General features: G+C 35.9%; 1 protein-coding gene across 3 annotated transcripts in view; it reads left to right on the top strand.

Moving 5' to 3' along the window:
* The first annotated feature begins 22,248 nt into the window (after positions 1 to 22,248).
* LOC142974768 (homeobox protein unc-4-like) overlaps positions 22,249 to 24,443 on the top strand; it is a 39,323-nt gene continuing 37,128 nt past the window's right edge. For all 3 annotated transcript variants that reach the window (XM_076117275.1, XM_076117274.1, XM_076117273.1), the window contains exon 1: positions 22,249 to 22,663. In XM_076117275.1, coding sequence (XP_075973390.1) covers positions 22,450 to 22,663 — 214 coding nt within the window. In that variant the 5' untranslated portion in view covers positions 22,249 to 22,449. The remainder of the gene's footprint in view (positions 22,664 to 24,443) is intronic.

Below are 24,443 nucleotides of genomic sequence, written 5' to 3'. Positions count from 1 at the left end.
AAAGTATGTGTGATAGAGTTGATATTTTATTGATGTGATGATGTTATCGGGTCCTAATTTGCAGGCTGGAAGCTTCCGTTCTATTGACTTGAGAAGAAACTCTGGCCCTTGCATTTCTGTTATAACTATAGGGGAGAACTCACTAGTAGAATTTATGTAGAAAGCTAAGCTAAAAATAAACTTGCTACATCGTTTAATTAAAAAGCCAGCCCGCCAATGGTCAGCGAGGCAACCTTGAGGCCTGAAGCCTCTCTCATTGCTACTGTGAAAGAGATTTGAAGTAAACAGTAGGAGAGTATGAGTTCCATCCTTTGGAGTGAATACGGGTCAAATGCTTAATTTACCTTAGCTTTTAAAGCTTGCTTCTTGATTATCAAAAAGCTTAAAAAATAATCCTGGTTAGTAAACCAAGAAATTACGTTACAAATCATTAAGAGATTGAAATGAGTGCGTTGTTTCACGCTGACCAAACCTTGGCTTTGTACCGCCGACCATTTGCATATGAAGCGAATAATTAGATCACTCGGCTATCAGTGTTTCGCGGCTCTTGTAGTTCTTAACTTAGCCTTAGCATGATTTATCTAGAGTAGATTTAGATATATATCAGCCAAGCCTTTCTTCCAAGCTATGTTGGAGGCGGCTTCCAGTCTCACCGGATGCAGCTGAATATCAGTATTTTACATGGAGCGACTGCCTATCGGACCTCCATAAGTCAGTTACCTGGGTTATAACACGATACCCTTGGCTAAGACTGGTTGTCAGACTTTCAAGCTTCTGACTACTACTACTTTTAGAGTAGATTTAGATATTTGTCCAAAATTGGCTCTCTAACCCCCGGCTTCTGAGGTACATTTAGTGGTAGTTTACCTATTCAATAGCGTTTAAACTCGTATAAAAACGCTATCGCACAGATAAACTACCGCTATATGTACTCAGAAACCGGGGGTTAGTCTGTACTAAGTTGTCGGACTATCAGATACATAACAATTAACATTGTTATACTAAGTGAGTACCGAGCTTTGAGGACGCAGCGGGCCGTTGTGATGTCTTATCAATAGTTTATCGTCTGGCAAAATTATATACGATTTGTTTAATTTAATAGCTTGTTATTGCTTGTAGACACGTTTGTGTTAATGACTGTGGATTTATGTGACGGCTCGACTATTGTTTATAGCTAATAACTACTGGTCTAGTTCGATTTGATGAGACGCAGACAGGAAATTGATAATAGTGGCTATTTTTGGAAGCTCTTAGGTCTTTTTCTTGTTCTTTATCCAACGTTACGTGGAGTGCAACATTCTCAAACATGCTGTAAAGAAAACTTGGCTAATGTTTTCACACATGGCCGCTTGTCCTTTTCGATTTTTCTCTTAGGTCTTGTATAATATTTGCCTTTCATTGTAGTGCAATGGTTGTAGTGATCTACGCAAAAAATGGGGTACAAAAGCCCAGCTACATGCCCCAATTGACCTGCGTTACTTTACCTCACCGTTATGATTGGAGTAAACGTGTTCCCTGCAGTAGGACAGTAAAAGGTGCAATTTACACATTTTTAATATCCCATTAACTAGAAAAACGTTATTTATACAGCTATCGAACGCCATCGAGCTCTACACTAATATTAGTAAGGTTTATTACTAGTTTTACTAAAGGCCTAGAACCTCCCTCATTCCGGGAGGAGACTCTTGTCTAGCAGCGAGTCAATAATCAAATAAACTTTTACAATCATTTGAAATCGTTGTAATATTTTTAATCTACCAATGTTGCCCAAAAGCTGTTGCTCGCAAGAAGAAAGGGCAAGAAACTCACGGCTTATTTTTTTTTTATTACCAATATTTTGTTATATTCATTCAGGTTATTATTATTTATTTTATTTTATTAACCTGTTTTCGCCTTTCGGTATCGTAATAGCACTTTTTCGGAAATCATCAGGGACGACATATGACGATATATTATTATAATCTAGAGTAAGAAGGATCCATGACCTCAACTTTTACTGTAACAAGTCTCAACTTGTAATTTCTCTACAATATTAATGATGGTGGTATGAAGACGTCTACTTCAGTGTTCGATACAATGAGTTTACAATATTTCATTAAGCACGGACATGGTGATTATGTGTCTATGATAGCTAACGTAATTGAGTGGCTATACGTAAGGTCATTCGTCTACAGTCGGCTAAGCTATCATTATTTATCATATATCTCAATAATTCTATATGACGTGTTTGTTGCTGAAAGGGTTCTTTCTCTTTAGTTTTATACTTATTTCTTTTTTTTTAAACGGTTTCCTAATTAATTTCATATCGCATGGTCAACAGGAAGCGATCAAGCTTTGAGTCCGCAATGCTGGCCAAGTGCGGTTTGGGAGCTTTCATACCTTTAAGAACTGTTCTGAAGATCTCTTTGGCATTCAAGGTTGCATCACGTGGTTTTCTGTCACCGTTGGAACAAGTGGTCATTATTTCTAATTCACACATAACATCGAAAAGTCTCGGGTTTGAACCATCAACCATTCAACCATTAATATGGAAGGTACCAACTTGTACCACTCGGCTAATAGTGCTCTTGCAGGTAGTTGCCAAAGCTGTAAATTGTCGTATAGCTGGCAGTGTGTGGAGAGCACGGTATAGAGAGAGGTGCGCGTGCGCCGGTAATCTGTCCGCAGTTCTTGCAGCTCTGACTCACGCCGCATCACTTCCTACTCATTACAAACACATTATATGTGTAGCACTGATCTCTTTAGTTTTTCACATCACTAAACAATGATGTGTTGATATCTAAGTATAGGTGGCGTCAAACAATAACGCTAGATCATAGTAAACTGTTTTTGTTACGTAGAGGGCTTCGATTCCAATATATAGATTGGTCAGCCGTTTGTTCAATGCACTGTGTCTTCGCGTAAATGTATATTTTTTGATAACTTTAAATCAAATATCTATAACTTAGATGTCAATGTTTGTATGTCCTCGTTGATAATTTTAGGGATGAGAATACTAGTCACGGCTTTCTGTCATGAGTAATAGGTGTCCTAAATCTTTTTGTCCTAAGCCTCTACCATCTTCTTTTTTCATATCTCTGAACGAAATAAGAAGGTGTCTTAAAATGATAATAACCTACAAAAATGCAATCGCTTGTGGATACAAGCGATTGCATTTTTAGGTTTTCATCATTTAATTATAAATAGACCATCACAATATATTCTGTAAAACCTGCTCGCTAGACCAATTAAAATGACATTTACAGACTTAAAACATAATACAGCAAGTTTATATCCTGTTCATAGAATTAAATAAAAACCCATGTTTTTATATCTAAAACGTTTAACAATGGCGATAAAAACGAGATATTCACGAGACTACTTCGTTTAAGATTAGATTGACAAAGGTATGCGAACATGCATGACAACATGACGCAATCAGTTACGGACGAAATAAGTTCGGAATCAATTTGTAGAATTGGGAGATCAAAAGACATAGTTGTATTGTGATTTCCTTGTGTAGTGTCACCACACTGCTTATGACTGAAGAATTTTCTTGGGGAATGTAGTATCAAATCTATAAAAATGTTACCAGAATGGCGATATCCTACTGTCGACTTTCGACAACTGGGTGGCTAATGTATCTATCGAGAAATTTTATATGAAAACCTGATCAGCGCCCTTAGCGAGTGTCGAAGGAACCAATTGTGATAAGTTTTCGTATTTACTAAACAGTCGGGTTTCTTAAAATTGCTAGATGGCTCTAAAGAATCAAAGATTTCGGTTATTCCAGTTCAAATCAAATCGTAGTCAAACTTTTCAGTGACATCAAAAAACCTAAAATGCGGAAATGAAAATCTACTACTTTAAAAGTTTGGCACCATGTATCATAGGTGTGAGCACAGAATATGTATACAACCAGCATTTCTAAATAAATTAAGAAATATTAGAATCTCTATATCACGCTCAAGCTGCATTCACCTCACACTCACAGGTGTGAACCGAATAATTAACAACATAATAAATCATTCTCAAAATTGTATCAGAGTGTATTAATTCTAAGTTTATGGTGTTCGTACAATCAAGGACGCCGCAGCGCCGGTCACCCCATGGCGCGCAGGATCAGCCCAGCGGGCGACCGACTCTTGCGCACCGCAGTAATTAATACTTTTCAACATGACTGTACCACGACGCTAAATACATGGAATTGATATACCCCTCACAGTGACGATAACTACCTTAAATTGTACGCCAATGATTATGTGTTTTTTTACATTAATTTGATTTTTTGTGATTGACATTTTTTGAGATGTTTGTTGTTTGGGATTCTAAATATGTTGGGGTATTTCGTTTGGGAATTGTTGGCTTCTATAAATAGTTTGTGTCGAATATTTTTGGCTACAATGAAGTCGATAGTTATCTAGGCGTAACAGGATGTAAGTTAATTTGTTTGCGGATACTGACGAATTTCTTTAAATTGTTATAAGCCGGCATTGTTTCGATCGAAAAGATATACCTAGCCATAGACGGATGTGTAAGGGTTGTAAGGATAGGAAAATTATTAGAAATACAAATGGAACAGTAAAGTTAAAGTACTAACATCTTGTTATGTAATGTCTCTACATAGACAAGACATTAATATTTAGCATCTATGTAACTTTTTTAAATGTGTATGACCGATGTCAATGTACCTATTTAAGAGTTAACGACACTCATCTATCGGCATACAAACACATGCTTATTATAACGCATCAACCAGTATCAAAATGTAAACTTAACGACGTACAATTGAAAAGCAGTAACAAGTCCAATGTCGTGATCCCCGATACACCTGATCCACGCATCCAAAGAAAATTCTATAAGCAAGTCTTTTTCCAAAGCTAAGGAATGCGCGTGACCAATCGGTCGACGCTTCTATCGACATCGATGCCATAAAAAATCAACGGAAATGATCGGACCACGACAAATGAGAATAGTTCTCGAAATTGAATAACTCGATATCACCAAAGTAGGAATTGAAAGACTATTGACTGAAAAAAATCTGATCGATTCGATTCTACGGATGGGTAAGTTATCGATAGTCGATAATCGTAAATATTTTATTGGTAGCTACTATTTAATGGACTCTCTCATATCTCATAAATGTTAAAATACTGTTGCATAAATTGATTAACTGAGCATAATTCAATACAGTTTAGTTTAGAACCTGAGTAACGGTGTGATATCAAGTGCATAAGTTATTAAGTTAATCTTTTGAGGTACCCATTCCTTTCAGCGCATTCAAATTACTGAAGAGAACTTCAATAGATATAGTTTAATTGGTATGTGTTGAAGGGAATAAAATCTTGATGATTTTATTTAAAGACAGTAAGTACCTTAATTACAGGTATCCAAGAACGAAATAGACTAATAAAATGTTGCTTTGCATATTGTAATCATCAACATTCACGATGTTATATTTAATTGAAAAGTAATAACCACTCGACTATAAGGTATTGTTCGAGGCTGAAATGAGAGCTGAAAATCATTGCTGTGCCTAGCACAGCGTACATGGGCTCAATGTACGCTGTGCTAGGCACAGCAATGATTGTTTGTTACATGTAAATGTACTGACTAGTTACTAAGTTATGTACTTTTGATGTGTAACAAAAATAAATGGTTTACAAAGTGATCACTAGTTTAAAGCTTCACGACATCGATATCGATGCTCGATACATCCCAACCGTTTGATACAGTTGAGAATGACATTTGGAAACGGTAGCCACCGTCGCAGCAGGGGGCGGTGCCTCTCCACCATCTTATTTTTATTATTTTTTTAGCCCTTGTTTATCCAGTCCGGGGCGTCTCGGCTCACTGGCCGGAGCAATCAATAAAACGCTGTGACCGTAAAACCACGCCGGAATTAAATACAGCGTTCTGCGTCCAATGTAGGCAGGTTCTCTCCGTCACGCACCGGCCACTGATGTAATTAAAAAAATTGAAAAAAACACCGACAATTAAGTGGATTCCGAAATAGGTGCAGTCACCTCACTGTACGGTTCGATTTGATTTGCTCAGTTTGACGAATCGTAAGAATTTACTATCAAATGTAAAGCTGATTCGAAATGTTGACGCGATTAGTCAGTTTAAGCGTCTCGAAGATCCGGTACATAAAACATTGTTGTTATTGACTACGATAAGAAATCGTTATGATGCTCAATGAAATAAATCATCACCAAATAAAAAATATAATCCCATATTTAAATATAAATCCACAAAAGAACAATCCAGCTTACACGAGGTCCCGAGGGAGGCCGCTCAAAAAACGTCTAATAGAGAATTATAACAAACACCGGCCGCCGGTGGCAATTTCACACTTTATTAATGCAAGTATTACGGCTAATTCCATCGCTTGACACGTGCCGAATTTGCTGTTCCCATAAAACGTCGGCCACCCCTCGCCCGACAGCCAAATGTACAACAATTCATTGAACTTTCTGTCTTATAGCTATACATCTAGATATTATGTTCGTATGTAAACAAACAAGCAAAAAAATCAACACCCCCATTCGCGAAAATCTGTTCTAATCTCAAAGCCATAAAGTTACAATTTCATTGAAAAGTTTCCATAGTACAGTTTTGCACAAAACCGATTTCGATTCCCTCCAATTTTTGACAGGAGCGCGATGGCGATTCATAGATAAAGTTGCGCGTATTCCGCGGACCATAGATCACAGAGTAATGCGGTCACGCTCTATGGTATTAAGTGTCAGTTATCGTATCCACGGGGCTTAGAGCGCGCGTATGATACATTTTTATGTTTGTACGCTCCCCTTGTTATAATAACAACATGAAGTGAGGTTTACTCGGATTGAATACGGCATTATAATGAAATGATTCATATTTAAGTGAGTCCTCCCCTACGTCTGTTGTAATTTGATGGTGTCAGGGATCGGAAGCTATGTTTCTTATTAAAGTGGTGTTATGACTGTCGTTTTTATTGCATTGTGTGCGTCTTTTTACTGTTATTTGTTTTGTTAAAAATTACAATGATCTGTTGGTTTTTAACTCACCTGCAGTTTGCTATACTAAAATAGAGTCTCACAATTAATTGCCGCCAATAAACTTTAGTCTGTGTATAAGTTGTAATGTTTGAGGTCCAAATAATTCCATGAAAGTTTCATTTCCTTACATTCAAGAATATTGACTCAACGACAATATTCAAATTGTTAAACCGCATTTATAATTTATTGGAGTTTATAAGATTATCAATATTTTACAGAGACACAAACCCAGAAACCCAACACCGTTCACACAAACCTTGTATAAGTTTCCCAGACTCCGCAAAATCCGGGATGAGCCGATGGCGAAGATAACGCGATAAGCGTCCGGTAATAGTCCAAATATCTTCTTAATGTGTATGTAATAGGGATGCGCGTGGCGGTCGCGTGGCCGCGCGTCCGGACGACAAACAACCGCCTACTGTGCACGCGACTTAAACCAAGCTTAGCACTTTACTTCCCGACAGTACACCACCGTTTTAATTACTGATTGATCCACCAGATACGTTTGTTGGTATCAGCCGCTCGTAAATTAGACAAAAGGATTATGGAGATATTGTTCGTTGCATATTGCTACAAAATAACAATTATTGGTGGCCGTTTGTAAGTTACGACTTAGACAGTGATTTGTAGAGTTTCGTAATGTTGCTTTGTTGTGATTTGATAATTAAAATTCTTGTCTAGATTTAGAATATCGAGTGGTTATGCTTGATTTAAATGTGCTTGGATTATACAAGCATCCGGTGTGGGTGGTTAGGATTACGTAATATTAGCTTTAGTGTCAGAATCCAAATGAAAAATAGGGGTGATACCTGAATTTAGAATTTTTGAATTTTGAATTCAAAGTCCCCAACCCGCACTTGGCCAGCGTGGTGGACTCAAGGCCTAACCCCTCCCTCATTACGGGAGGAGACCCTTGCCCAGCAGTGGGACATTAATGGATTAAATTTATTTTATTTTTTACCTGAATTTAGAGCCTAAAGAAAATTCCTTTTTAAAGTAAGATGGTAATCAATAGAGACTATGAATACGATTAAAGAGTGATAAAACCCAAAGGCGAGTCCATTAAGTATTGTGACTGATTTAACGAAAATATTCCACAAAAATTGAAATTCCCGATCGGTACCAAAACCTGAAACCTGAAACCCCCCAACAGTATTAATAGTATTTTTGTAGGAAAATGTATTTTATTGCCTTGTTCCTCGACCACGAATCACATTGAAATAAAAACCTACCTACATCTAACTGTGAAATAAATATAAAAAACATGTAACCCAACATTGGGTAGTGGTATGTAATACACATACACCAGTAAACAAGTTAAGTAGAATGTGTATGTGAGGCGAAAGGACCGCGTTTGTATCAAACGGAGACAGATTGGACACGATCCTGATAGTCGATGACTAAACGAAATACATGAACGGATTATGTAACATGTACACAGAGAAATAAATGAATTTATGTCGATTTCTTGAAAGTGTTTGTTGGCCGGAAGATTATTTTGTATCATAAATAATTTGTAGCGCTGTATTAATTGAGGCTTATTAAACAAAATAATTTTAATGTTGACGAAACAATTTTTTTACGCTTATGTGTTACACCATATAAGCGACTTTGCGACATCAAAATCAGTCAAATTGTTTGATGTACTGGCTACACCTGAATAGTAACTTTACTGTATAACTAAAAACTTTTATCCCAAAAATAAAAGTTGTAATAATTCACCAGCTTTTTCTGTCTGTCACGAAACTGTACGTTCAAACCTGTGAAATGCATCCACAAGGTAATAGCATTCTTATCTAAACAGCAAAATCGACAAACACCATACTAACATTGCTTGTAAAATTTACCCAAAAATTAACAGCAACTTTACCCTAATATTGAATTGAAGATTCTCACATGTGGTATAACCCCATCCGCAACAAGTACATCGGTATAGCTCAGTAAACAAGAGCGACGTAAGCGGAACGTGGTTTCAATACAGTTTTATGTACGGTAGACATCTACTGGTTTACACAACTATCTATCAAACGAACAATGTGTTTCATTGTACCTATCATGTTATTATTTGATTTACCCGTCTTAAATCTGTTTTAGGTGTAGTGTTTTGTTTCTATTATATTTATTTATATTGTTAATATTAATAAATGTTATGTGTATTATAGAAGTCGCTTCTGAACTATCAAAAAGGAGAAATCGATTTGAATTTCAGGACTAGGTAGAGACTTTTAAGATACTGAAATTGAATTTTTTCGTAAAGTAGAGTAAATTTAGCGTGAAGCTGTTGCATGTGGATGGAGTTTAATATAATTTATACTGAAAATAAATATCTATTCGTGTGAATGTAGAGACGTTTTTTCTTCACCAAAATCTGTTAATGCTTGATGGTTGATTAGTCAAAAGGTTAATAGTACCCATTTAAAAATTATAAAAGTGTATCATTAACTTCCGACACCCAAACGCCCTACATTATCCTCAATATTAAAAAAGGTGTATCACACCCACAATGTAAGCCATCTTGTATAACAACCACATAACAGTCCCCCACCTTACACTACCTCAAATATTCATTATGCATTCTATAAAAAATAATAGGTGCATTTGTGAGCGCATGTAATAAAAGGAACAAAAATGTTCTATATAATATCAGGGCGGCCGCGGGCGATGAAAAATAAATAAAAATGCATTGCGGGAGGGAAAATGAAAAGCCACTTAGTGCCTCCCTCTGGCGGATTTACTAACAAACTAACAGCAGCGGGGCGTGTGTCGTTTTGTTAAGGGTGCTCTGTGTAAAAGAATGGTAATCTACTGATTAGAAAATCAACCCCAAATTATTGGAGGATCTTGTTAGTTTGAGATTATTGTTTATTCTACTTTAGAAATCTAATGATAATATAATTTAAATCAATTTGACAAATTTAATTATTGACTATTGTTGAAAGTTGTCGTAATCTCGATACTAAGTAAATTTCGGGTCAAGTACCTAGTGAAAATAGAATTTAGGTTTTTGGTTTCTAAACAACGAAAGAAGACTTGCGACGATTACACATGACTACACATATCTTTGAGACCTTTGAGTGCAAATCCGCAACAACAATCATACATAAATCCAAATAGAAAACACAGATTTTCAAACGAAAAATCCACGAATAGGTACATCCTAAATTTCCGAGAACGTAGCAAACATTCCTTCAAACAAATACCTAACCCACCTTTTTATCAAACTTTTTACGTATTGTTTTTGTCTGGAGATAAAATTTACGGGCACTAATGACACCGGGCAGACGGGTCGCGAATCGAGGGAGCCGCAATAACTCATGATTTTACCACTTTTACTGTGCTTTTCTCTTCTTTTCCCGGCAATATATTATTTTTTTTACGTCACTACATCGCTGCCTGCGCTTGGAAGGCCGAGAAGTCATGCTTTGAATATAAATTTAACCCGTAACCGCTATGTATGGACTCGTGTAAAGGGTTAAGAGGACTTTATACATGGTCTCCGGCTTCCGATGGAATATGAGATTTACTTACTAGTGCGAGCTTTAGCTTTACATGACTTGATTGTAGAGTGTCGTGCTGTAAGGTATAGTTGAAATGTATTTTACTTTGTTGTAAGGTCTGTATTTTCTTAATAGATCGTTTTAATAATTTGAATTTGCTTACAGGTTTCTTATTAGTAAGTGATGTTGCAGAAAGCTTAGACTTAGGTTACATCGAACAAATATATTATTAGAAATGTGCTCTTGATATAAGCTTACTGAAGAAATATTCAATGTAAGTAAATTCCAAAATAGATTGTGTGTCGGGCTAGTGATCTTTATGATAATTCAAACAAGAAAAATGTTCAAAATCTTTGAAGCTAGGCAATGATGAAAAAAACGTGAATTCTATCAATTCACACAAAGATCATAAATCCAGATGGTAGCATTCCACTATCTACCAAAACATCAAATACTTATTAAACATTTAATCTCCTTCATTAAACATTAAATAACGCAACACTTTTAATTCGGAGAGGACAATAGAGCAGCATAACCCTTGACTCGCGGCGCGGGGTCGAATCGACCCCACACCGGGAACGACGAGTATTTTGGCAGATGTGACAATTACAACAGTCCGGTGTCGATTGCGGCTGAATGCGAACAGATAATCTTTTAAACGGTACACCATTGAAATTTCGATCAACGACCCTATTTATACAACATACATTGACGCATTCGTTAGCTAGTTTTAAAGCTGTTGTTGTAGAAACACAGTAATGGTTAACATTTCGTGTTTTTATTTCGAGATGGGCCAAATGCGGTTGAAAGATAACTGATAAGGATAATTGAAACATGTGTCATAGTGTCGTTTTGACAGCTCCTCCATTGTTTATGACTCTTTTAGTGAAGCCGAATTTTTTTATCTTTATCTTTATTTAACGTTATAAAAGCTTTAACACGACACCTGTCACTCATTTTATTCGGTTGTTTAGTTATCCAACGGATTATGTTTTTTGATGGTATTTGGGTATGGTTATAAAAATTCTGTTGTACGAATATGTTATGTTCTGTAAAAAATAATATTTTTATTAAGAAAATTGAGATCTCATAACAATACAGTTTTTGGTACTATTCGTCTTAATACCTATTTAGTTTTATGTGTTAAGCCAAATACCCAAGGCTTAGGCTTTCAAAGCTACATACAATACATATTTTATTTAAAAAACTATGATAACAGTCGTTAAGCCATGTCAAAGGTCTTTCGGGCGGCTTGAACAACTTTGACACTAGGTTGACCACTAATCATACGACAAACAAACAAACAAACAATTTCAAAAACAAAATAATATTTTGTAAATCAATTGGCAAATACGTAAGTAATAGAATTAACTATAAGACCAACAATTTTGTGAACAACAAAATAATAAGCAGATGACAAAACACATAGAAAAAATCCGTTAATATATAAAAATGAGTAATAAAATATCATCTAGGTATTATGAAACATTTATATCACAAAGCTTTGAGCGTTTAAGGTTACGAGCGAGTTGATGTGACGATAAACTCTGATGGATGGATCATAAAAATATATTGAGCGATTGTGAGTCTATTTTCTAAATTAACTCGTGCTTTTTATAACATATATATATACATATAGACGCATATATTGTTTGTTTGAAACATGTTAGGTAAAATATTTATGAGCCGAGAATTGAGATGTTATGATTTTATTACTGTTGAATTGTTTATTGATTTAAATGTTAGTTTGTTTGTCAATATTGAGAGTAATAAATAGTAATTTAAGCAGCTTATCTATTTTCTCGGTACTAAAGCTTTCAATTGTCCATTTTTTATTACAAACGAATACTTAATGCAGTATTTTAACCTGCGTTTGCTTGATCTTTTGGCACAACTGATTAAGTTAACTGGCGATCATAGCTAGTCTTTAGTAATAAAATTCACGTTTTTGTTTTATTTTATTTGTAAATTCACGTCTGCTATACCGGTGGCGGCAAAGCGTATAAAAATGAAAATAATATACCTACCTTGACTTGTATCAAAACATTTCATCATAGGGATAGATATGGCAAATACTTAGATTTTGATGTCGCAAGCTAGTAGTTACAGTATTTATACAATCTAGAGTTAGAACAGTAGTAGATTGTAGAACAAACATTATAGTAACTTCAAATAGGGAAAATCATTAAATATCAATATCGCAGTAGAATCTAATCACAGTCGGTGATAAGTAGCGTTTGTCTCGCGAGATCATCTCCCGGCGGTGCTATAACGTGTAACTGGCGCATCTGTCGGCCGGGGTCGACTGTGCCCCGAGCCCCGGCCGCCGCAGGGTTACTTATGTCTAATTGTGGACTGTGTTTCGTAGTTCTGTTGCTGTTTTTGGCTGTTTTGATTTTGTAACTTATTTCTTCTTTAAGTTTTAGTGTCGTGATAAAAGTGTTTGTTGTGAGTGTTCTAACATGATGCTCTTGGTATTGTCGATTTGAATCGCCCTACTCTAATAGTACCTAATTATTAATTTTATTCTACTACTGGTATTTTAAGTGCATTTTTTTTAATGAACAGTTAACTGTTTTTGGCAATTTCCGCAGCGATAACAGAAGGACAGCCTGAAAGGCTGCTACGTTTATTACAAAAGATAGAATACGAATGTGAGAATGATTTTCAAAACTATATCAAACATCTTCAGATTATTGTAACAATAACATTTATTTACAAGGTATGTAAAGCGAAACAGTAAGAGCTAGTAAGACATAACGCTAATATAATGGAGGCGGTTTAACTCGACTCAAATAATTATGTGGGCCCTCTTGCCTACCCACCGGCACAAAACGGTGCTATTCGGAAGGTTTTCAGTCTGTTTAAGTTTTTATTTAAAGTAAAATTTGTTTATGAAGAACTATTCTTAAAACAATTTAATTTATTTACTTCTTAGGTCTACTTAGACTTTTTATTTCTGAAGAACTTACCCATAAGTAGTTAATTAAATAAAGCTGTTTAATTTAATACTACCAACTTTTAATACTCAACCAAAATAATAACTCGTAACGTAATTTCATTATATATAAAAAACTTAGTTTCTATATTACAACAAGTAGCTAATTCCACTTAACCAATAATCAAAAAAATCATAATATAATCGAGGTTAAACTATCGCAAGGCCTACAGAATTTAGAGTTTTTAAAATATACACCCGTGACAATTAAAACGAGTGTTTGTTAAGTAACTAGTCTAAATATATGTTCAATAATATGGTAAATTCATTGCACTTACACTTCACAAAGTTTTGCCGACATTTGTATGATAATACAGGTATTAATGGTAATAATTGTTAGCGGTTTAAAGTCGACACAAATAATTAGGTTGGGCCCACCCCACTCGTCTACTTACCTACTGAGCTTGCCAGTGCCACTATTCTGAAGGAATTTGACAATATTTTGAATATATTTTAATCTTACAGTTCGAGCTTGTTAGTGATACATTTTTATTTGGAGAGCTATGAAATAAAATTGTATGTTGTATGGAGAAAATATGCAGTGATCTAGAAAAGTTTTAAGTTGAATTTAGACTTTTAGCCTTAATAAAAAAGGCCTGATTTAGGTGTATGTAACATAAAAAAGTACTCCGTGCCTTGTTCTAAAAAAATCTTCGAAAGTACAATTACTTGCAAAAAATTGGTTGGACGAATACAAGACTTAGGAGCGCGATATTTGACGTACATAGGTAAATAGATTCCTTCCGAAAAACGTTAAAAAAGTAAAAGTAAACTAACTAAATTATGTTAAATATGAGTTGTCCCCGATACCATGTATCGCAAAAATTATGTAAAATAAAACCTAAAAGTAATACCAGAACTTTCTTCATAAACAACTAATAACTACACCAAGCACCGAACCTACATATCCATTCACTGTCCAAGTGTCCAGTCTAAACATCGTTTAATCTTGCAGTGTACATCAGTGAATGTTACGTAGCGAGTGTTAATTCTGTAATATGTACACAAATAATCATGCGGCTGCGCCTCGCCTGCACTCTATTTACCACCAGCCCCTGAAGCGGCACTATTCTGAAATATTCTGCTACACCTGGGTATATTAGATTTAGGATTATTTATAGAAAAAAACAGATTTCATGGGGGTTATGGTGGTAGAAAAGGTGCTTGTAAAAGTAAATATATATATATTTTTAAATAAATCATCAATAACGAATGATGAAATGAAAAGGAAATTAGGAATAATTAAATTTAGAAACAGAGTAATTATATACAGACAAATACGTAAGCATGTTGTCACTACCACACTCGGATGTTTTTGCTGCCTGAATTTAACCTCAAAAAAACCCTAAATTAAACAACACACTGAAGCACACAACATTACAATAAGCGCCTGTATTTACTTCGCATGGTATTACATTTGTAAAGATCTGAAGACGCTCCATCTTGCTGTTTATTTTTGTCTTTTCTACCACCAATTGACATGTAACACAAAAGTAATACTACTAACCTATCATTTATTTTAACTACATTACATATCAACTGACTATCGACAACTACAATTCATCAAATACAAAATATTTCTCAAAAATACCAAAATATGGAAGTGAAAATGGTTCCATCTGTTAGTCGTCAGCATCAGAATACATCGTTTGGAGCTCGGCCACGTCGCAGCCACCCCACGGGGGGAAGCTATTAAGCCAAGCCAAAACTAATTTAAATTAAATCCTAGTGAATTACCCGACGAGGAAATTGTCGAGCGTACCCTCGATGCTCTCGCAGATAGATGTACTGGTAGTCACAAAAGTGTTAGTATGATTTTTCATTAGTGTTTTCTTCCTAAGAAGAAGAGTGATGCTGTAGTCTTTCGCTTCGAGTGTTGTATTGTAATAAAAAAATATCTAAAATGGTGAAAATTCTACTTATTCGATTAGACTTGAAAAGTAACCTGTATTTTTAAGTGAGAGAAGAATTAACTTCAAATTAATCGACAGTATAAAACGTGAATGCTCTAGTAAAATGCTTGTCGCAAAAGTAAGGTATTTTTACAGAGTACGGATAGTGTCAAACCCTATAAAAACAAAGTTAAATTGACAAGCTTCTCGCAATACAATTAGTCTTTGGATTGCACAAAACATATAGAACTCTTACAACTATACTTTTGGAAATGATTTTATTTCGTTCTGATTAACAAAATTATTATTTTGCCATTTTAATTGTAAGAACTCCCTTAATAGTTAATAATCTATCAAAGCTCCTTTACGTTAAACTGAAACACTTGTGTGCACAATTATACCGACTATATTGCTTGCGGGCGGCGAGGCTCGAGTGCCGGGCGCGTCGTTACATGTACCATTTGAATATTATCTAACACTCCCCACCCTCCCCTATCACCCATCACCCCCTTTCACCCCTCCCTTGGAGTTTAGACACAACTGTGAGGCCTCAACGCCTTAATTAATGCAAATTTGAGTGCTAACAAGATTATGAATCTGCCGCTTTTTGAACTGTAAGAAAGTGCCGTCTCTCTCATTCATTAGGTTTATGTAACACTTTTGTGTACAAGTGTACTTTATTGTCTTAATGTGTGTTATGTTTTGTAGAACAATTGCTGTGTACGTTTGTGTAATTACGTAGATGTATGAAGGTATGTCTTTTGCTTAAGTCCTACATATTAAAGGATCTAGATTGTAATCTTTGACTAAATTATCCGGTTAAAATATTATCTTATGTAAGTATGGTTTGTGTAAGATAATATTTGAATGATAATATGTGTGATAATAACTCCTACGTCCACAAATTAACTTACGATTCTTGTATGTACTTATAATGTAAAAAGTCACCCTTGATTGCAAACTTTTTTTAGCTTGATGATAGTTAAAATCGAAATAAGGGTCCATAACTATTTTTTTATCTGAATACATCATGGTTTTACAAGCAATCTATGTTTAATTTGTAGCCCGCACGTTTTGTACCTAATTTTAAGTACTTTTCCAATCAAAAGTGGATTCGATTGCCTAAAAATTTTATTAGCATTCAATAGTTAACACTTTTTATTCCCACCAACCCGTTGAAAATCCAAAACAGACCTAATGATCGTGCCCACTGGACCATGGGGTAAACTGGGCAAAAAATCCATTTGGCAGGGTTTACCCCAACCCGTTACCCTTACCCATCAATCATGGGTATCGTGTATTTAATTTTTAAATCAATTGGTGACGCGCGTGTCCTCCATCCATCTTGCGATATCAATGCTTAGGAAATTGACGGACGGAAATGGAAATGTTCAGATTGGATTACGAGAGTAAGATGTTGGGATGCTGTGTTTGTTGTGAGATGATGTCTGTTCAGGTTTGTGAAGTCTGTTGTGTTACGGTTGTGATTTCGTGTTGTGATATTGTTGATAGTGCTTAGATTAGGTTGTTCGATTATTTCAAATTTGTGTGCTGCTATTTGAGAGAGTTAAATACAGTAGGTTATCCATTTTCTAAAGTATGTACGAAGAAATTTCTTTTAGAAGACTCTAATAGGAAATTTCCTTTTTGATCAAAAAGAGCTAACCGTTGGAGGAAAAGAGTAGGCATTGGCATTTCAGATTATTAAAACGAATGGTTTGCCTTCGTAAAGTTAGACTGACTTTGATAACTTTCAATCAATGAGAGGACTATCCTCAATAAATAAATAATTCACGCTATTTTTAACACATATGACCCCAAAATGTCAAAATAGAGTACAAAAAATCAACCCCTTCCCAAAGATTGAGTCTATCAAATCCATTGCATTGTCATAATAAGTAAATCCGACCTGCAACACATTAGCTATATAACATAGGTGGTAAGAGCTCATGCACATCATCAATCATCCCCCCCTCCCCCTGCGGACGTCGCACCCTCACCTCACACCCCCTCCGTCGCCTGATTGCTTTCACCTGAATTACAAGCTAAGATTGCAAAGAATTGATAACGTTCGGAAAATAGTTTTATTTCAATGTTCAAATGAAATATGGCGGTGCTGTTTTACTTTATAGGTTGTAAAGCATAAAACGTTCTTGTAATTTTATGTTGTTTTAAGTATGTAAGAGTGGATTTAATATAAAACCTTGTGGTTGTGTTGAAAATACAATCTTCTAATCATAAAGAAAGTGCAGCGAGAGCGATAGCCGAGTGGTCTAAGCTTGCATTTCCCACGCAAGTGGTCGATAGTTCAAACCCTAAGCAACACACCGATAATTTTCGAAGTTACGTGTGTATTATAATTAATTATCACTTGTTTTATCAGAGGAAAACATCGAAACCGTGCAAAAGTTTTTCACATATTTAAGGGCATACAATGTCCCCAACCTAAACTTGGTTAGCTTAGTGGACTCAAAGCCCTGCGTCGTTCGGGAAGAGACCTTAGCCCAGCAATAGGACGGTCATGGGTTAATAAAGACATATTTCGTATTACCTATGTAACAGTTTATGAGAAGTTTCGCTAGATTGCTCGTCGTTTTGCATCAGGTTGCTTATGCTTATTACTCCTCATTATATATTACTTGATGACAATATCAGCGTTCTAGTCCCAGAGGTTCTCAAATAAGTGCTTGAAAAGGTGAAATGGTTCCAGAAAAGGATGGTACGGCAGTGTTATTTCGAGCTCGACTAGACAGGGGCACGGCATTGCTGATGCAGATTCTATTGTTACCTTTATATTGTTTTTTTTTTTCTTTATTGATATCATTATTATGTGCTCAATTCAATCTACTGCAAATTATTAGCCTTTCTATAGCTATGCTACGCTTACCGATCTCCTGTCAATCTCATCCAAGCATACCCTGTGCTTATCTTCGTCTTATCCTAACGTCGTTTTAAAATTTCTTCAAAATTTAACAAATGGTGGGTTTAATATTTTTTATGAACAAAATGACATAGTATTTACAGTTTTCACAAACAAGGCATTTGAAATAACATCGTGGGCGGACATTAGTTATTACTAATACGACTTGTTTCCTAGTTATCTTTATTAGCATATTAAAACGTCGTATGTACCACCCACATGGCATACGAACATAAATCATATACAGTTTATAAGCACATTAGGCTTTGCGTGTGGTCTTATGTATGAGTTTAAAGAATTGTACATAGAAATGCTTATGTAATATATGGATGGGTAGAATAAGGCTTGGCAGTGATGAAGCGGGGATGTTACGACAAGGTACAGACAGTTAGTTTTTAGTTCAAGTATCTAAGGTGTTCAATGATCTGACTGCTTCAATTTCCCAGACAAATACAATCGGGGAGCTTTCTAGAAAAAATTAAATAGTATCTTTAGTCAGTAATTTGTTTATGAATACATCCTAAACTTCAAGAAGTCTGTCATTTACCTTCACTTTCAAACCCTGATTATGTATGGACAGTGACCGTGAGTTTCTTATTAACTCTTCTCATAAGGCTCTACCACCTATTCAAGCTAGAGGTAGATACAGAAATTGTAACGACTATCCTAAGTGTCAACATTTGCTCTTAATTAATAAATGATTTGATTATGATTGTGAACTACCAGGATCCTACATGAAGTGCTATTTAAAAACTTCGAACAGTCGTAAAAGACAGCATTTTTTCAATATGTAAATAAAATATATTTACTTATTAATTCCAAGCATTTATTGAAAAAAATAACACAACATTTTTTTACTTAACAAAAATTGTACCTAACACAATGGTACATCAATAAAACAACTAAAGCGGGCCATTCCAGGCAGACAATACATAACGCTGCGATCGTAAGCCCCGACATAATGAGGAGTAACGACACGCGCGTGCATGGCCCGCCTAATCACGTAGAGAGAGATAGACATATACGGGTGACACGTGAGAGAGCGGGACAGAGATATATGCTTGCGATGTTGATGTCTAAACTGAAATTGGTGATAAATGTAGAGAAGTATGCTGGAATACGTAACCCTGTATTTGTTTACCTTGGAAAAATTAAGGTGCATCGTGGACTCTACAAAAACCCTTTTTCAATATAATAGTTAGCATTATAGTTTAAACAAATTAATACAAAATATTTTTCTATAAACAGCATTTTTAATTGGTATTGGGATATTATATGAGAGAACAAAAGAGAGATTTTAAAAGTACTTTTTCAGCTATATACATGAAGTTGATAGAATAGAAGAGATGAAAAGGCATTGATTGTACGCTACTTAAGATAGAGGCTTACATGGTCTTTCATAATATTTCTACTGGTTAAACTTTATTTCAACAATTTACAACAATCATTTGGACGCACTTTTCCTATTATGTAGAGATCATTGTCAAATAGTTTACTAAGTAAAGTTTTATAAAATCTAAGAATTTCTTCAAGTCATTTTCTTTAGGTCAAATGTTGAGACTTATGATAGTCGTAACAATTGCTTAATCTACCAGTAGCTCGAAAAAGGGGTATAATAGCCTAATGAAAAGAGCTAGCAAAAAATCGACGGCCACTCTTTTAATCCAATTGATTTAAAATTTTTCTTTTGTAGTCTTTATTACCCAAAGAAAACATTTTTTTAGTTACCTAAACAAATATTATTACATTTGTAGTAAGATTTTGAGATTAATTTCCTAAAATTAATCTCATGACCACTGGTTATTTATTAATTTTATGTTGATAAAGGAAAAACTGTAGTTAGATAAAGATAATAAAAATTAATGTGCCAATAAGGTCTTGAGAATGATGATTATTGCTGACTCTACATTGTAAAAATAAGTTAGGTGGAGTGTTTTAATAAAGTGTGTTGAAGTCGTCATAAATCAATCAATCGTAGGCAACAACAAGTTAATCGATTTGACAGTTTTTTGATCAACAGTTGCCATTTTACGACTGACAAAAAATATTGTGTGCTAAATTGTTAAAACAGTTTCACCTTGAAAAACTTGAGCACTAAAGAGAGGCACAAAATAACATATTTTAACGAGGCAACCAACGAAAATAAAATAGAAATAAACTCTGAAAACTACCTAGCAGCAGAGATGAAAAAACAGAATTCATTCGTTCGCAAATACCCATTTAATATGAATCTAAATATTTACAATCGACATCTATTAAATACGCTAACAGATTTTTTATCCGAAGCGAATACACAAACGTTTTTACTTAGATTGGACCGCAGACTGGCACAAAAAACAGACATTCAGTTAAACTTTAGCTGCTAAATCAATAATCAAATGATCCTCAAGCGCAAAAATGACAATGGTGCAAACAGTAGCCCGCAGCGAATCCTGCAAAACTCTCATTAACCCCACTCTAATTAAAACGTAATTAAATACGCGCGACAAAAAGAGAGAACGACATTTAACTGATACTAATAAGATCGTCAAACAATTAGGACTGGCTAGCGTGTGCGAGCGAGACGGCGACTATCACGGTCTCGCTCGCGCACACCGCTCTCTATTTAACTTTTAATTTATACTCATTCCTTTATATCTTTTATTGCTTCGCCCATCGCGGCTCCTAATGCGCCCGAGGTGCTCCTCGCACTAATTAAATTCATGCAACGCTGAGTGCGGGCGCGGGCGGGGGTGGCGTGTGAAGGCGCGCGGGTGCGGCGGGGTGCGGGGGGTGCGGAGGTGTGCTGGCAGGCTCCGCCCGGGCGGCGCGCGCCAATGGGCAGGCAGGCGGGGCCTCTCCGGCCGCCGCTCTCAGTACCAGATCCCTGATAGAGCTGTCATGTCGCGTCCGAGCGCTCGTTACGCTGTCTTGACATATTTTATTATTATTTATGTCAATTACGTTATTACTTTTTTGTTTAATGGAATAAGGAATTGGTTGTGAAATTGATTGCCTTTCGGTCGCTTATGATTCATCACTGTCAAAAATATAATCTGAAACGTGTTAATTTTGTATGATTGATAGTTTGTGAGTCATTAGAGCGATTGGGCAGACGGACCAGCCGTAATCTAGTTTTACGCAACGCTATTGTGCGCGGCTCTACACCTCTACACCTCTATTACAACTTGATTGCTCACCCATCACACGATCACCTGTCAAATTAAAAGAATGGGTGAAATTTAAAATATATCCCAGTTATTATCTTTAACCAATTTATGTCTATGATCTCAACATCTTTCATCTTCACCGATACAATAATAAATAGGTACACAAATCAAGAAATAATTCTGAAAGCGTCGAAGCCATATCACAGACAGGTTTAGGTACTAATCCTTTACCTACAGTCAAACGTTTAGGTACAAGCGAGCTTTACGTAAAAGGGCAATCACAAACCGTGAACCTTTACGGTAACATTCCATAACATAACTCCTTACCGATACTCCGTACATGTCAATGTATAGCGGCGCGCCATGCGGCTGAAAAAGATTATGACAACCCCACGGGCCCGCGCTAACCTATGACAACCCTATAAATCCCATGTCCGACCGCCCACCACACGATAACAAACGTTATCGTCATATAAATAAAGTTTATTTCACCTCGCAGCCGCCCGTCGCCTACGTTACCGTTAATTCAATGTATTCCGGCCCTTAATTTATGAGCCGTTATTCAATACAGATCTGTAACTTCACGGCATAAGGTTTGAAAGCGTTTAGCAGCGGAGCGATGTACTGTCGGAGGAATAAATCTATGATATGAAGGAGGCGGAGAATTAATTTGTGTGCAGCGTGTGGGGGGGGGGGGTGTAAGGTAAGAGGGGTGGGGTGGTGGCTCCGCCCCGCGGCGCGCCATCACGCGTGTGGCGGAGTGTGGCGGAGTGTGGCGGAGTACTGCTCAGTACGGCGAGGACGCGGCAGGCGCGCGGCACCGCGCACGGAGTGAGATCGTAGCCCCGCTAGTGTGTTGTGTTGAACTCGAGTGACTATTGTGCGATGACAGTAGATAATGGTATGGTGGCTGCGCGGTGAGGGGTGTCGGCAACATATCAGGCGCTCGAGGAGGCGGCGGCGGCGGCAGCATGGTGCTCGAGGGCGGGCTGCCGGCGCCGCTGCAGCTGTATGCGGCGGCGGCGGCGCAGCTCGCGCCCCGCCCGCCCTGGCCGCCCTTCCTGCCCTTCTTCGGAGTGCCTCCGCCGTTCCTGGCCAGGCCGAGGCTTCCACATCCGATGCCCGCGAGGGCCCCCCATGGACCCCCCAGCGAAGACTCTAACGAGGACGGCGCCAGCAGCAAAGGTACGTTACAAATAAACACCCACATTGTAACAAGACATTTGCACCCACAAACTACAAGTAATAAGACACTGAGTGATACATAAATTATCTAGATATCGTTGAGACAAATTGTCGCAATTCCAATTTGAATACACAGTCATTACTTATTAAAATTAGTAAGGAAATAGAGCAGATTACAAGTTATTTATTAATGAGTAGTTTAGGTAGAGTTGACATTTTGTTCGAATGAGTTCAATGTAGTAGGTACATATTTGAATGTAAATGAGTGAGGCCGATATCCTGGTGTGTGATTATTTGCACCGAGTGGCGACTGCGGCGAGTGTTCGAGTGTTTGTGGGAGATAACCTCAACTATCGCCGAACAACTTGTATTTTATGTCCAATAAATAATATCAGTGTGTCATATCACACGCACAAACAAAATTAATTAAGCACTCGTAAAACTGTAATAAGATTATTATCTGTTGACACTTGATAGAAACGTGCTCGTTTTAATCGTTCACTGCATATAAAATATGCCCTCTGTTCATTAACTAATATCAACTAAAAGTATGTCTTATCAGGAAAATAAAAACTTTTTTCCACGTTAGAATCATACAAAACAAGTCACTAAGTTTTTTATGTCTCAAAATGAGAGTGCACATAAATATAGTTTTATGCTAATAAAATAATATCTATCTAATATTTTTTTAGCGAAAGTTTATTAGAGATTGTTTTGTGAAAGTTTTCAAAATAATAATTAGTCGTTTCAGTACTTATCTTTGATACGGTTTCACAATTTTTCAATTTGTTCTACAGTATTTTTTATTAGTGTTTTAGACTTTACAGACAAAAACCATAAACCAGGAAACAATTAGGTTTATCTAATTCTTTCTTTTAAACGTAACTTAAATACTAAAAAGTATTTAAAATCCAAAAAAGTTGTGCCTAGTAAATTTCATTTTATTCTACGAAACTGATTATATTCTTCAAAATAATTGTTTTGCTCAGTATACAATAAAATAATAATTTTATAATAAACAAATAGTTTAGTTTAATGTTAAAAGTTATTTATAGTTTAGTTTTGTATAATGTTTAAAGGAATAATATAAACAATTTGTTTTAGGATTAATCTACAATAAGTGTGTATTTAATACAAGTAACAATAAATAAAATATAACTCATTAAAATAACAAAATATGTTTTTAAACATTCACATACATTTATCCATACATAATATCACGCCTATTATGCCCAAAGGTAAAGGCAGAGTTGCAATAATAAAATATTATATGTACATTATGCACCTCGCCTACCTTCGGATATATATATTAATATAAGTTTCGCCATTAATAATGTTAGTACCATATAATAGAGGGCGAGTCTATTGCCATATACCGGGCACATTTGTTTCATGTCATATTATTTTTCTTCTTCGCTTTGACTCTATTTCCCATATAAATTGTAAATAGTTAATTAATAAATGATATATACTTGCAAAATTGCACTTACAGCTCTACTAGTCTATTATAATGAGTTAATTATTTTCCCGCGACTCTATCATCTACGAACAATGGTAGAGTTTTTCCGTTCCCTGTTTTTTCAGTTATATAGTCCCGTCGCTGTTTTATTTATGCAATGAGAATCACTTTGACATATTTATACCTATATATGCATTTTTTTAAGATGTATTATAATTAGATATGCCTAATTTTTCACTATTTTGATTTTGAAGATTAAAAAAATTACTAAGAATATCATATTTGCTTTTAATATGAAGTTGAAAAGATTATCTTTTAAAT

This window comes from Anticarsia gemmatalis, chromosome 8, assembly GCF_050436995.1.
Source record: "Anticarsia gemmatalis isolate Benzon Research Colony breed Stoneville strain chromosome 8, ilAntGemm2 primary, whole genome shotgun sequence".
In the NCBI taxonomy this organism is placed as follows: domain Eukaryota; kingdom Metazoa; phylum Arthropoda; class Insecta; order Lepidoptera; family Erebidae; genus Anticarsia; species Anticarsia gemmatalis.
This window is presented reverse-complemented; position numbering and strand designations above follow the sequence as displayed.